Source organism: Symphodus melops (genome assembly GCF_947650265.1).
Source record: "Symphodus melops genome assembly, chromosome: 7".
In the NCBI taxonomy this organism is placed as follows: Eukaryota; Metazoa; Chordata; class Actinopteri; order Labriformes; family Labridae; genus Symphodus; species Symphodus melops.
This window is the reverse complement of record NC_136697.1, coordinates 13,437,330-13,452,803: the sequence shown is the minus strand read 5'-3', so window position 1 is coordinate 13,452,803 and position 15,474 is coordinate 13,437,330. Positions and strand designations below refer to the sequence as shown.

At 41.6% G+C, this 15,474-nt stretch overlaps 1 protein-coding gene across 1 annotated transcript; it reads right to left on the bottom strand.

Moving 5' to 3' along the window:
• Positions 1–37: 37 nt before the first annotated feature.
• On the bottom strand, positions 38–15,228 carry LOC306826239 (regulator of nonsense transcripts 1-like). Its single transcript, XM_079347432.1, has 24 exons — positions 14,892–15,228; positions 14,202–14,338; positions 13,015–13,104; positions 11,777–11,944; positions 11,476–11,656; positions 10,760–10,921; positions 10,453–10,537; positions 9,947–10,045; positions 9,538–9,646; positions 9,065–9,224; positions 8,562–8,680; positions 8,152–8,316; positions 7,306–7,420; positions 6,988–7,131; positions 6,638–6,851; positions 6,220–6,337; positions 5,883–6,039; positions 4,958–5,100; positions 4,574–4,748; positions 4,317–4,398; positions 4,018–4,179; positions 3,657–3,916; positions 3,267–3,389; positions 38–2,766 (listed from the first exon to the last, which is right to left on the bottom strand). Exons 1-23 carry the CDS (start codon positions 15,060–15,062, stop codon positions 3,270–3,272), a joined length of 3,336 nt encoding a protein of 1,111 aa, XP_079203558.1. The 5' UTR covers positions 15,063–15,228; the 3' UTR covers positions 38–2,766; positions 3,267–3,269.
• Between the last annotated feature and the right edge of the window lie 246 nt (positions 15,229–15,474).

The window sequence follows — 15,474 nt, the reverse complement described above, 5'->3', positions numbered from 1 at the left end:
AAGGACTGAAAAGGGAAAAACAGCAGTAAAATCCGGCTGGAGGAGTAAAAACAACCAAACTTTAATTTGACAGTATTACCAACAAGAGAATCTATATGACTTCTTTTTTTTTTTTTTTTACATCAGTCAGTGGGAAGGGTAGGGGAATTACAGCCATGAGGGTGAAACACAACTTAATTTTCAGCAGTAAGTCAAACAAAGACTATTACTGCAAAATCAGAGAAACATCCAACTCAGATCTAACCTTACTCACTTGACATGCAAATATGGTGTACGGTATGGAGGTGTGATTGTTATAAATAGGGTTACACAATTCCGGGAACTTTCATATTTAGAAACTTTCCATGGAATTTAACGGGAGTTTATGGGAATAACCCGTGAGTTTACAAAATTCAAAGTTGGTCCTTAATAGCGAACTGAGAAATAGTTGAGGAAAAATGTATTTTAGCATAATCGTGACTAAAAAAACCCCCCCAGATTTCCAGCAAGTACACTTAAATATTTAAAATCATAGAAGGAAGTTTGGATATTATGGGGTAATACATTTTAATAATTTGATGTAAATCTGTGGAAATGTCAGTGTTTTAATTGTATTACTTTGCACAGATGTCTGCTTATAGGACAAAACACAATGTTTATATTTATGCTTGAATATGATAGTTTGATTAAACTTCCAGTTAATTCCCATACATTTCCATAAATTCCCCTTAATTCACATGGAAAGTTTCCAATTTGGAATATTTCCAAAATACTCAATCTTAACTTCCCATGGAAAGTTTCCAGAAATGTACCGCCCCTTTGAAACCCTTGTTATAAATAAATGTGTTTAAGTGTTAAGTATTGGGTGTATAAATCTAGTGACATTGATGTAACAACTTAAGAGAAACCTACTGAGCACATTACACAAAGAACAAATAAATCAGACACATAGGAGGTTTAAATATGATTTAAGTAGAAAGGAATGCCTGTAGTTCTCAAGTTAGTAAAATAAAATGGCCTCTGTTGTTTTTATTTGATTATTGGGGGAATGTGAAGTAGTTAAAGTTACCACTAAAGTTGCTAATTTCTCAGAAATATATCCCAAATGCTATGTTTCAGCAAATGCTGAAACAAGCATGAACAACAGGATGTTAGACATACTCAACCACGCCTCAGGTTAAGTGTGGAGATGAATAGTGTTTTGACCTTTATACTTTTTTTTTCTATTTACAGTGTTGTGTGGTTTATAGACAGATGAAAATAAGTTACTAATAAATTAACAAGGCATGCAGAGCACTGAAACTAACACGTCTACAAATGTTTGCTAACCTTCCTATCATACTAAATGATGGCCCATGGGTCATCATGTGGAAATAATCTAAATGCATCTTTATAGCAAAATTCCTCGTTCACGTTCTAGACGTAATCTGTCATTTGTAATGAGCGTATGAATGAAGGAAAAAGTTCTTTTCCAAAATTCTAATGAGGTGACATTTCAGATCAAGGTTCACTGAAATACATTTATGCTTTAAGATGGGGCAGAAGTGGTATTTATCACCCTCTGTAATGAGTCCCTAAGAGACTCCTCGGGTATTAAAACTAACTTCATGTCTGCCATGACACATTTTTTAATTAAACAGCTCAAATCCTATTTGTATAATTTCATTGTGCATGTTTTTTTAAACGTCTGTGAGCAAAGCTCTTTTGGAACTAGTGCTCTAATCATTTGGCTCACTTGATGCATTTAGCAGTATCAGCTCAAGATGATCCTGCTTTCATTGGAGTCAACAGGAAACAACGACCACTTCCTTCAGTTGAAAGCTGGTCATAGTGTTTACTTTGATGACTAAAACAAAACAAAATTGTCTCTCTGTCAAGATCTTTGGGAGTACCTCCTACTTAGGGTACTTTACAAAGATGTTTTCTCTTGAATGTCCTGAATGTTTTTTTTATGACCACCTCGAGAAAGAAGGCCAACTACATCAGACTTGCATCACAGAAAACCTCAATGAAAATGTTCCAACTCAAAGCTGAGAAAGAAAAGTGAATGATCTGTGGCTAAGTTAATCCTCAAACTGCATTTGAATCCTTCGAGGCACAACAACACAAGCACTTTAGAGTTGACTTGAGTAGCCAAACAGTGTTTCTCACTCTTCTCTCCTGGAGGCTTAAATGTTTACAATTGCTGAGTCTCAATTCCAGCTTTGAATTTTAAAAAAGTTGCCATGTCAACTACATCAAGAGTTGTGTCCCCTTTTTGTTTTCACTCCCTCCTCCAAGTCACAGAAGACATCCTGCTCAGTTAGCTTGGAGGACATTTTTGTGAGACAGCTCTTCTCCATCTTTCTTTTGGAGCAAGCTTTCCAACCCCACATCGTGGAGGTCCCCGAGGGTTCAGGGACACGCGAGGGACAAGATGACACAATCGTCCCCTCTCCTGAATCGTTTGGACCTTCCACCCTCTTTGACCTGTCCAAGGTCTCGCCTCTCAGACTGCGCTGCTCCGACAATCACAGCTCCTTCGCCATGTCTTCGCCTGTGAGCAGCAGTGCCTTCTCTCTCCCTCCCTCGTCTCTTGCTCGCTACCTGTCCAGCTCTACTCCCTTCTTGTGCTCTCACGCTTGTGACTGGTTGGTTTCTCACGGTCTCTCTCCTGTTACTTTCACACAGTGGTGCTTCGGTTGTAGCAGTGGAAAACGGGTATCCTTGTTTGTTCTTTTTTGTTATTACCCAGATTAAAATACCAATGAAATAAGCTTTTCACGGGCCTAGCTCCTTTCCAGCATTCTGCAGGGGAAAAACAAAGATATAAATACAAACTTTAATAGTTATTTCTGGTCACATTCAACATATAAAAGTCTGCATTCTAGTACTTGTTAGGCTGACTAAACATTATCACATCTCTTTCATCGGGACTCTTTGGTCAGAAGCAGTGCTGCTGCTAACAGTAACAGTAACAGTTGGAAGTAGCTGCACTCAGCTAAGACTAAGTCCGACATGTGACCACTCGTATAGCAGTTACATTTGGTTTAAATAAATGTGATCAAATGTGTTACCCAATGAGCTTCAGAGGCTCTTGATAAGCGGAGTTTCCAACATTAATGCTTTACCAAACGTTACTACTTTGCTAAAAACTAAGGGACACTTTTCTGTTAGCGCTGCCCGATAACGAAAGCACTATTTATTTTCTCAACTCAACAGCAAGCACATAAAAAGCTCCTTTCATGCATGGTCGAGCTTTTCCTTTAATTTAAGGACTCGTGTTGGTCCACAGTGGAATTACTTACAATCTAGTACTGGGACAGTCCAGTCAGACCCCCGTGTTGGTAGGCCCGCTCCCCCTGGTAGGTGGAGTCCTGGGACAGAGCCACATCAATCTGGGACTTGAACTCATCACCGAGGTAACTGTCCTATAACAGAAAAATGACAAAACGTTAAAGAAGTCCGTCGACAGTCATCCTCTCATTTCATTACAGAAACAGATTAAGTGCTCTTAGAAAACATGTCTTTACTCGGAAAATAAAGCTGGACAAACAACTTGAAATATACAGTGTGTGCTTACAACCCGGGCTCTGGATCGGTAGTTATGAACATATTACTTAGATATACTCTAACTCTTTTCTTACAAATTAATGATTGCAGTTTAGCCGTAGAGGTCGAGCACTGGGTGAACAGACCTGTGAGAGTTCAGGCTGGGAGAGCCCTGGCTGGCTCATCTGTGACGGCTGGCTCATGTTGATGTAGCCCTGCGTCAGAGGCCCTTGAGAGAACGGCTGAGAGCCCAGGTCCTGACTGGCCTGGCTGCCACTCATGTGGCCTCCGTGTTGCCCGCGCTCTCCTCCATGGTTACCCATGTTTCCCCGGTTTCTTTGGCGGCCACCTCGAGCCCCGCCACCTCCTCCGCCACCTGCTTTGCCTTTCATCCCTCCTCCACGACCTGGAGTAAAAAACAAACAACAACAAAAAGCATCAACTGAACATGGCGGCCTTGGAGAAGTCCACACTTGGGATCTATACAAGGTTTTGTATCTTACTCACCTCCTGTGGGTCCATTGACCTGCCCCATGTACCCTGGAGGAGGTATGGGAGGCATCACCAGGTTAAAGGGGATGGGAATGTTCATGGACGTCATGGGATTGCTTCCTGTGCCAATCATGCCAATCTGGTCATGGGTCTGGAAATACATATTGGATGCCCTTCCTGCATTGCAAAGAGTTACAGGTCAAGAGTTACAGCTCCTTTTTAAAAATGGTTTGATATGGCAGTTGCAGTGGGATACATTAGGGAGATACCACCTAACGTTAAAAATACAAATAACTGCGTTGAAGGTTTCTCACCGTTGCTGCTGCGGTCATAAACAGATCCAGGAATGAGAGCCTCCCTTGCATCATACATGGCAGTGCTCATGAAGCGACCTCCCTGCAAAACAAGACATGATATTTTTAGCATTTTAAGGACGTCCCTCAATAATTTTACCCTGCTGTCTTAAGATGACTTGTCCTAAATACCTCAGCACAAATCCCTCACGTGCCACAGATGAACACAACATATTCATGACCCCGTGAAAAAAAAAAAAAAACCTCACTGAACTCACAGGGTTGATAGTGTTGACCAGCTTTCGGGGCTTGCTAAATTGCATGAGGCTCTCCCTCAGGTTGTTGAGGGGCCCTTCCACGAGGACCTTCTGCTCTTTGTAGTAATTCAACAGGTGATTCCACAGAGGCTGCTTTGAGAGGGCCTTCGGATTTCCCACAATGATCACACCATATCTTTGAGACAAAGCAAAACATGAATAAATTATGTAATATTAAAGTTTTAACCAGCAGCTAATAGTAATGTTGTGATGACAATGACAGATAAAAAAAAAAAAAAAAGCTAAACGCCTCATGTATAAAATTACATCTATGGAAATGGAGACAGGAGGCTTGAGATATCAAAGAAAAAAGACCTGCTGTTGTTGTAATTGATGCAGTTTTACCTCGCCCTGGTGAGCGCCACATTGAGACGTCGGGGATCGTTGAGGAAGCCGATGCCCTGATGCTCGTTGGCCCTGACACAGGAGAGGATGATGAAGTCCTTCTCTCTGCCTTGAAAGGCATCCACACTGGCTATTTCCACCTCCTGTAGACGACATTAAAAGAAAGACAATATTTTATAGTTAGAAATAACTTGATCATGCTTTTTACGCCTGCTGTAAATGTGTTTTCTTTTATGTCAGCAGTTACAGTCACGGTTTTGCAGCTATTTCTCCCTCAGCTTACTCAACACCTAAGGTTATAAATGTATGCAGCACATTCATCCATGAATTGAAGGTCCGACTGTAAACAGAGTTGATAGCCTTTAATGATTAATATGATATGGATTTATATATAACTGGGTAGCGCAGCTTGTGAAATTGACAGGATTTAAATCCATATGCAGAGAGCCACCAACAGGCAATTTACATTTCAAACCGCATTAGTTCAAAATAAGCACGACAGCTGTGACATCATCATTTTCACCGAGTGATGGTTAGTGCAGACTGAAATGAGACGCTCCTTCCTCAGTGTTTTACTGCCTTACTACCTACCTAACTACCTTCATCTTTTGACAGTTAAATCATTGCAATTATTAAAGCTCAAACTTGCAGCACTATGCTTTAATATTTTGCACTTTCACAGCCATATGGGCCAAGTATGAACACTGTAGAGCCCACTGGTTGTCATTAACAAGAGCAGTGCTGCAACACTTGACGGATAAGGAGGACAGAACAAAGTCAAGTTGAGTGAAAAATAAAAAGATGTTGGGTTTTTTTGTCAAACCATCTTTCAAACTATCCCTGGATCAGCAGATCACTTGATCAGCTTGACATGTTATTAGTTTTCAGTTTGAAAAGTAGTGATAGACCAAACATGTAATTATACCTGGTAGAGTTTGGTGTGGAGGGAGCCACTGAACTGCATGTACTGGACCAGGTAGGACCTCTGTCCCTCATAGGGTGTAATGATGCCAATCTGATCTGGTTTGGCTCCGGCCTTCAACAACCTGGTGGTGATTTTCTCTACATTGGCGGCCTCAGTTCTGCACAAACAAGAACCGATTATGTTACAAGACAAATTTGACAAGACAATTACACTTGTCTGAAAATGTTCATTAGTGAATTAACGTAAAAAAAATTAAAAAATTAAAAAGCAAAAAACACGTACAAATATGAAGTGCTGTGTGTTCTCGACATTATGATAAAAAAAATAAGACTGAAACCTGTTGAGATAGGATGTTCCAGAACTAGCAATTTCCTCTTGGCCTTGAGTGACATAAAAGAACATCGGCTTGTCGGGCTGCGGCCACTGGAAGTCAAAGCCTTTCTTTACACGGTCAGCTGCAGAAGAGTGGAACAAACATGTTGGACTCAGAGTTCAGAATCTACAGACAAAGTCTACGACCTTTAACACAGCTTAAAAATTCAACATTGATGGAAATGAAAAACCTAAATGCTATGCTGCATGCAAGTAGCCTGCCAACACGTCAGGTAAATCTATGTTATATTCTATATCATCGGGTATATTGCATAAGCAAAATGTTGATGAATAGTTTTATGTTCAGATGTAAGATTCAAAAGATTCATGGATCTGAAAGAAGATTACGCAAAGGACATCAAATTAGTTTTCTCTCATCTTACCGGCTGTGACTCCATTCTGCAGAGAGCCCTCATAGAAGATGTTGGAGGGGAAGGCGCTAAGGGCTGGGTGCATGCGGTACTGGACCTGCAGACGGATTGGCCGGATCCCCAAAACCACCAGACGTTCAAACAGGGACTGGGACAGACCGGCTTTAGCTGCCTTCTTACACATCACCACAGGGCCCAGCTGGCAGTGATCACCCACCAGAATCAACTGCAAGTAACAACAACATTTAGTATTGAAAGTGAAGAATTGTGTACACCAATAACAGGGATTACGCGCTCTTAAAGCACTTGGAGAACGTAGTTGAAACAAAAAAAAGATATATTTCTGCCTCCAAAGCTCCAACCTGTTTAGCCCCCAGGACTACAGGAACCATGCACTCTGGTTCAGTGGCCTGGGTGCTCTCATCAATCAGGATTGAACGGAACTGCATCTTAGCCAGGCGAGGATCCCCAGCACCGACACAGGTGCAGCAGATCACATCGGCATTCTGGGAAAAAGGCAAAAGAAAAGAGTAGAAAAGTTTACAACTGTGAAATATCCTTTTTTTTTTTTTTCTAACCACATATTCTGTTCAGTGGCCTTCATCAACTAAAACAAAAACCATTATGCACTTGAACATACTCAGCAGCACTTTAAGTTCAGAAAGATGAGTCCTTCGTACCATTAACAGCTCCCTCTCAGCAGTGCGTCTCAAAGCTCTGTAGCGCTTCTCATCCGAGGAGGACAGCTCTCCTGTCTCGTCCTTCAGCTGCTGGAGCTTCTGAAGTTCAGGCATGCTGCAGGTACGAGTCATTTTAATAGATAGATAGATAGATAGATACTTTATTGATCCCGAGGGAAATTCAAGTTTTTTTTTGTTTTTGTTTTTTTTAATACAGTGTGAGTGAAACATTATCCCATCACCATGATAAATTATTAAAAGGGACTAACTGACATCTCCTTGTTTTTCAAATGCTCTTTTCACACGTACAGAAATTATTTGAAAAACTCTTGAGATTACCCGGAAGAGCTGTATGTGTGAACGCAAATAGTCAAATACGGATAATTCACCTCGAGCCAATAGGAGGAGAAGTAACGTTTCTGTACTGTTGTGAGTGTATACACGTGACCGCTACGATCTCCGTGCATAAAATGAAATAGCTGCATTACGTTTTCTGTTTTCCATTATGTTGTTCTCTGCTCTTTTGTGGATGCCGTCATTCCGTTGGACAACACATAGCATTGATATAAAGGAGAGTAGCAGAGTCTGTTGCTTCGTGAGCTACTTCCCCGTTGTTTTTTACGTGAACAGCTCGGTCGGAAGAATCTCTGGAACAGTCCTCCCGTAATTATCTAGATATTATCCGGAGTGCATAAGTGAAAACAGCCTAAGAAACGTTTTCTGGATATTTGATTTGTTTAAGTGTAAAAGCATTTCTACTCATCCGAGAACTCAACACTAAACTGACACACACTAAAGAAAGTTCCTTTGAAATGTTGTGTTTAATGCGTTTTTTTATGGTCATACCTGTCCATGTTACGGGTCTGGTTGTGCAGAGCCAGGAAGGACACGGGTGAATCGATGGCCTCCCTGCTCTTTGCACACAGCCTCACCACTTTCAGTCCAGTCTGATGGATCTTCTCTGTCAGCTGGTCCACGGCAATGTTGCTGGGAGCACACACCAGAACCGGTCTAGAGGGACACACATGTCAATACTTCACAGGGGACAATAAAACAATTCAAAGGCCTCGTTTTTAAGTCTGTCAGCGTTTTACACATATGATAACAAATAACAAAGATACATATCAATACATGTCAGATGTTTATGTCAAAGTTAAAAGGATCATTTAAACCTATCCAACTAATACAGAACCAGCAAAGTCATAGAAGTACAGACATGTCAACAAAAGAAGTAAAAACCAAAGACTGCTTCTTACCCGTTGCCCTGTCGAGCCAGGTGGTAGACGATGGTGGCAGAGGTGACGGTCTTCCCTGTGCCGGGAGGACCCTGGATCAGACTGAGGGGACGCTGAAGCACGGTTTTCACAGCATACACCTGCGCCACAAGAAAAGTCACATTGATGTAAGATCTAAGGGCACAGGACCTAAAACTTTTCATGCAGTTGTTTAATAACACAAAGATTCCCGTGAGGCTGGTGGCCTTGCTGTTTGTTCGTGCACCCCCCTTTCCAGAGGCTGTTGTGTTCAGGTGTGACCTGTGGCATGTCACTTCCCCACTCTCCCTCTCTGCTCGGTTACTTTCACTATCCCCCGTCCTTTCTCAATGAACAAAGCCACTGGAGTTAAGTATTTCTGTGTGTTTCAGATATGAGTGAACAATTAAACAGCATAATAATAGTTTTTCTATATATTCCAAAAGTTAGTCATTGACAGTGTTTCTCTCTCTCCCCCCTCCCCCCCTTGCATTTGTCTAGCTCACCTGGGAGTGGTTAAGGTCAGGCAGGCCCTGAGCAGTGAAGCGTTTTGGCAGTTGACACTTGATGACCACATCCTCGACCTCGTGTCCCAGCAGTTTGTGGTAGATGTAACCAGACACTGAAGTCTCATCCACAGCAAAGGTCTTCAGGGCGCTCTGCATCCTGCATAATGAAGACAGAAATATTTACAGGGGGTATTTAACTTGGGCTTCAAATAACAGAACATTCAGTAATATTGTGATATTGTTCTAAAGAGGAGCGATACTGACAACATTAAAGTGTCCATTTTCTTTTACAGGGGTTTTGTTCACATGTCATACATGTACAGTACGAATTAGCTTCAGACATGGAAACTTTCACTTTACTTTAGATGAGCGTACTGTACCTCACACATAAAGCTGAGTTACATAACTTCATTGAATACATATCACAGCAAACAACAAAACAAGCGTGGTCTTATTTGTGAATACAGTACCTGTCAAAGGAAGTGGATTTCCACACAAAGTCGACCTGAAAGTTGTGAGGGATCTCTACTGGAGCCCCCGCGCTGCTCCTCAGCTCTATGGCGATCTCATCACCATAGTCTGTTACAGAAAGTCAAGGAGGCGGTACAACCTTTGATCACATACCACTACATGATGTTACTATGTCTAATCTCTTAGCAATCGTAAACTGTATGGACTTCATACAAAATATGTAATGTTATTTTTAAAAGCCACTGGGGATTTCAGAGAAAGACACAAGCACACAGATACTGCAGTTTCTCAGAGCTGCCACTAGAGGTTACTGAGGACTAAGTTTACTGACAGCATGTCTACGGGATGCCTAAGTTTTTACAAATAATGGAGGTAAAATAAGGCTGTATGTTGAAAACTGCAGGATACTATCAGGGACTTTGATGACATGTCCAATGCCTTTCCATGGAGCGGCCAGGTCTCCTTTGTACCTCAGGCAAATTTCATCTCCCTGCATCAGTCGCATGTCTGTTGGAAAGCAGGTAAGATGGAGAAAAAAACATGTTAATGAAGGGTACAACGAGAGCAACCCATACAAATAAAGTTATACGAAATAAAAACACAATTTGTGACCTCAATGCAGCGGCAAAGATGAAAATAGTTACATGACAAATGGATGTTAATAAATAAACACTGGGGGGCGCCAGTGCTGATTGTCCGGGTGCTGGATGTGATGCTCCCCAGCCTCACCTGCTGCCTCCTGTCAGTCAAGAAGATGTTGACCTACTGACAGGTGGAGGCCGGCACTGTGAGCTGGGTGAGTTTCTGGTGAAGGATATCCGGGATGATGGTGTTAAACATGTGGAGTCTCTTAGTCAAGAGTGTGACCAGGACAACATAAAATGTTAACAATACAAGCGAGGAAGAGTTCATACCTGAGTCCGTCTTGGGAAGAGTAAAATAAGCAATCCTCTTTTTATTCAGGCCCAAATCCCATCTGACTGTAATGTTGTCTTGAGTCTGTGAGGAAGTAGTTTAAAGATCAAAAGAGAAAACAAGAGTAAAAAATGTCAATATACCTGGAGACAAAGTAATGAACAACTTCACTTCCACATAGAAATAAACTAAATGCATGCGTAATGGTCACAGCTTGAATTTACTTTTTTAATTAAGTAAAAGATAAAATGACTGATAGGAACGTTTTGACAGCCTTGTTGTGTTACGACATGATTATATCGTTACCTGGGACTCTTTGAGTTTCTTATCATAGTCAGCCTCCAGCTTCACCAGAGGACCAAAGATGTTCTGGTACTGGTAGGCGTCCTCGTAGCGAAGCAGCACATGTTGGGGCTCTTCGTCCACACCGGGCTTCTCGAGGTCCTCCAAAGTGGCAGAGGGATTTTCCTACAAAAATGAAATAAAAATACAAACAAACAGTCATGCAGGAGGATCGGATGTGTTTCTAATATGTACAGAAAAACAAAAGTGCTCTAAGATTGTTTTGTATTTATATGCTAAAATCTGGAACTTGGAAAAACTCAGACGTTGGGCCTTTTTTCACAAATGATATTTCACCTTGTCAAAGGCGAATATGATAAGGACACAGTCATGCCTTACATCATTATTGTGACTGGTAATAATCATTTCCCTCATATTAAAAGTCAGAATGTTTGCTTTAAAAGTTATCTGAGCACAATGTCAGAGAAGTACTCGGATTAACAGCCGCGTACCAGAAATGTGACCTTGTATGTGACAAGAAACTGAAACAATCTGAAACCCAGACCTGAAAGAAGAAATGAAACTGGTACTGAAGACACACAGGACAGCGATCAACCCACTAAATTATATTTTCACGTCAGGGATAAGCCCTACCCATGCTCCAATTCCAGTTATGTGGGTTTGGATTATTTACATAGAACAAAGATGGGTGTGTACACGGACAGTTGCACTGACAGTACCTTCCAGAGCTCCTCCAACTTGTTGATCTGCTGGGCGGTGATCTGACGAGCACGGAGCTGCTCCTGCTCTGAAGGGATTTTGACGAGCCAGGACAGGAAGCATCGGTCCTGGATAAGTGGTTGCCACTGTGAGCTGTCCCAGTTGATGTCTTTCAGGCTGCTCTGGCTGGCACATGGCTGCCTACGTTACAACAAAAACAAATATGGCCAAATTTAACAGTCAAGTTCTAGATTTCCCATGATTTTGTCCTCTTAAAAGAAAGGTCAAACAGCACGGTGAGCTACTTAAAGTCCCCATTACCTGCACAGCAGCACCACTACTGAGTCAGCTTTAGCCGGGATGAAGCCCAGGAGGAAGACGTTGCGACAGCCGCAGTTGTAGCACTCAAGTACCGTTTCCCCCAGAGGGCCATCTTTGTGCAGGGTCACCTCCTTGGACTTTGCTCTCACCAGGTGGTTTACAATGTGGCTGAAAGGGAAGAGAATGACATTTAATGCAAAGTTATTTGAGACTAATCCATCCATCCATTTTCTACCGCTTATCCATGGCCGGGCGGCAGGGGCAGCAATCGAAGCAGAGACGCCCAGACTTCCCTCGCCCGAGACACTTCCTCCACCTCCTCCAGTGGGACCCCGAGGCGTTCCCAAGCCAGCCGAGACAGTCTCACTAGCATGTCCTAGGTCTACCCCGAAGCCTCCTCCCAGAGGGACATGTCCGAACAAGATCGCCGGGATCTCGTTCTTTCAGTCTTGACCCAAAGCTCATGACCACGACCTTCTTCACCACGATGGACCGACACGCAGTCATGCAACACACCGATCCGTCTGTGGATGTCAAGCTACATCCTCCCCCCAAACTTGTGAACAAGACCCTGACCCCACCTGGGGCAAAGAATCCCCACCGACCCGGAGAGGGCAGGCCCCTTTTTTCCAGTCGAGAACCATGGCCTCAGATTTAGAGGTGCTGATCCTCATCCCAGCTTGTACAGAATGTAAATAGGGATGGGCTTTTAATATTTTTCCATTAAAATGTTACCAATACAGAAAACAAAATAAGGCCTTTCGCATAGCAAAGAAAAGTACAAGATGAGCAAAGTGTTAAGTCATAACTAAAGAAGGTTCATATCACAAAAGTACAAAAACACAAAAAGATGGCTATGTAAATGATTTTATTCCATTTTAGAGTAGCTTGTCAATGTTTTGGGAATCACTAGAGCGTCCAATTTCAAATATATTACATTAAAGGACCATGAGACTTTATGAAAAATTAAACGTTCATATAACATTGATTAAAGTACATCATTCTGCCATTCATGGCCCTTTAAACTCAGTGAGCGTTATTCTGTGTTTTTGACTCCATACAAACACTGTTCTTGTTACCACAAAGGCTTCTAACAAACAATCATTATTACAGTCACTGAATAATGCACTCCTGCTATCATGATATTGATCCAGGTCAGTGATGCTCTCTCAGGTCCTTTAGCTCAGTGCTTTAACACTGTGGGTCAATAAGAAAGCTGATAAGTCCCTGCCTCTTACCTGCCGGATGTGTTCCCACGGCCGTTACAAAACCACTTTTTGCTGGTGTTGCAGTAAACCACACAGGCTGGATCATGAATCCCGCAGTAACTAAAACAGAAAAAAAATCAATGCAACAAAAAAAAGAAATACAGAATTCGACGGTTAAAAGCATGGACATCAAACATATCCATTTAAGACTTTTCATTTATTTACGTTTAATTTCAAGCTACTCAAATGCTTGCTTTACTAAGGATGCAACTAAAACAAAACTGTTTCATAAAAAGTTAAAGAGCAATCGAAGACGCAATATAGAGAGTCATTTCTTTATTTTAAATTTTTTGTTATGCTTGTTATTTTTAGCCGCTTTTAAATGAGCCTTTATTATTTAAACAAGAAAAGTATGAACTGAAATATAAACAGGGTTGCCTTTAGACGTACATCAATAGGAAAACGTCATCAACTTTATCATCCAGCTGTAAGACGTTCACCAGTCTTACAGTCGTGATAATGTGAAAGCTCCTGAACAAACTTATATTTATTGAGAAAATAATTTTCTCTATCTATTTGGTTTTTAAATACGATACGTCCTTGATCCTAAAACTTGTCAAACAGCAATGATTCTATCTTCATCCAATAAATGGAAAACTGTAACGGTTGAGTTTCCTAAAATATTGAAATAAAGAGGAAAACACATTTTTAAAGCAAATGATGCCTTAATTTAAAAAATGTTTTTACAAAGCATTAAAAACATTAGAACTGTTACTGACTTGCTACTGAACTTCTGAAATTGCTGAGCACTTTTAGGCTGAATTAAAGACACGTTAATTGAAGACTATGACATGTTAGTCAGAAAGCAAACCAGCTGTGAGTGAGACGAGGTAAAAAAGTAAGTGGTTAACTATTGCTGGCATTAGACAAAAAAAACTAAAACATTCTGACGGTTTAGTGTAGTGTTTCTTGAAAACCAGCAAAGTGAGTAAAGATATGTTAAGTCAGCAGATTGAAAGTATCTGTTTAATCTTGTCTAATTATCACAATTTTAAATGTCATGGCTTTTAGGAATTAGTAAACCCGTTTTTATTTTTCAACAGCTTTGCACCAGTTAATCTATCAATTAATTTAAAAAAGATCACAGAGAGAAGGGTCCCTAATGTCACTTGTGAGTGAATAAAAGCTTTGAACACCCGAGGCATCATCGTGTTTACCTGCAGGCATGTAGAGGTAGATCCTTGGTGTAGTAGGTGTCCTCTTCATCCTCTTCAAAGTTGAGCTCTGCCAGCATCTGACTGGCTTTAACCATCGGGTCCTCTCCATTCTGAAGCAGGCCGTCAGGACCATTCACCTGAGTAGACAAACAGTGTAAACAAACAACATCAGGTTTTATTTGTGTATCCCACAGAGTGAGTCGAGAGAAAACCCTGGACTAACGACTAAATCATGTCTTGTAAATGTATGTGTTTTACTCATTATATTTATTACTTGCTCATTATCAGCTAAACAAACACTTTGTTGACAGCTGAATCCCCCTGACTGAATCTGACTGTGTCTCCTGTCTGACTGTGTCTCCTGTCTGACTGTGTCTCCTGTCTGACTGTGTCTCCTGTCTGACTGTGTACTGTACGCGGTTTGAGGTCACGCTGCTGTTCCTTGTCACTCTTGTTTTTATGGCACAAAAAGGTCCTAGCTTTGACATGCTAGCTAGCTTTACCAGAAAGCTAAAAGAGCTGTCAGTTAGCAAACAGTGTAAGCTAGCATGCTATCCAGTTAGCAGGAGTGAAAAAGCGTGGTGTAAAGGATGGAGGGCGTAACTTGCCTCAGATAGAAATTTCATATTATGTCAACATAATGTGCGACATTTGTTTTGACACCGAGCTGTCTCAGATAAACACACGTACCTGGTTTTCCAGCTGGCTCTGGGTTTGGCCTTGAGTCTGGGTCTGGCTCGGCAGGGTAAAATCCGTGAAGTCGTACTCGGAGCCCTGAGTGTCCGCTCCCAGCAGCTCAGTCTCCTCCGTGTCCAGAAACGTGAGAGTCTGTGAGCTCGGCCCGTACGCCTCGACACTCATGTTTGTGTCCTCTTATCACCGCTTCACATCCACTCCGATGATCTACACACACACACGGTATCGATTCAGAAGGAAACAAATGAATTAAGGCGACCAAGTATTGATGACAAACAGTGGTGATGATGAGAGGGAGATAGACTCATCGGCTGCATTCCGCTTCTCTTTCTACCTCCAGCTCGTTTCCTCTGCTCCTTCACTACCGATTGTCTCCTACAGCGATGGTAGGGAAGGAAGCAAGGAGACACCTGTTAACTGAATTTGAAGTAAAAAAATAAATAGTTGTTGGCTGCAGGTGAAGGTCCGCCATTATAATTCACAGAGGTTTATTATGCAACAAGGTCACATACAAAGTAATATTCTCTTTTCTCATCAAGCAGTTAAAACAGTCTATAGTTAAAACATGTGTTTGGCT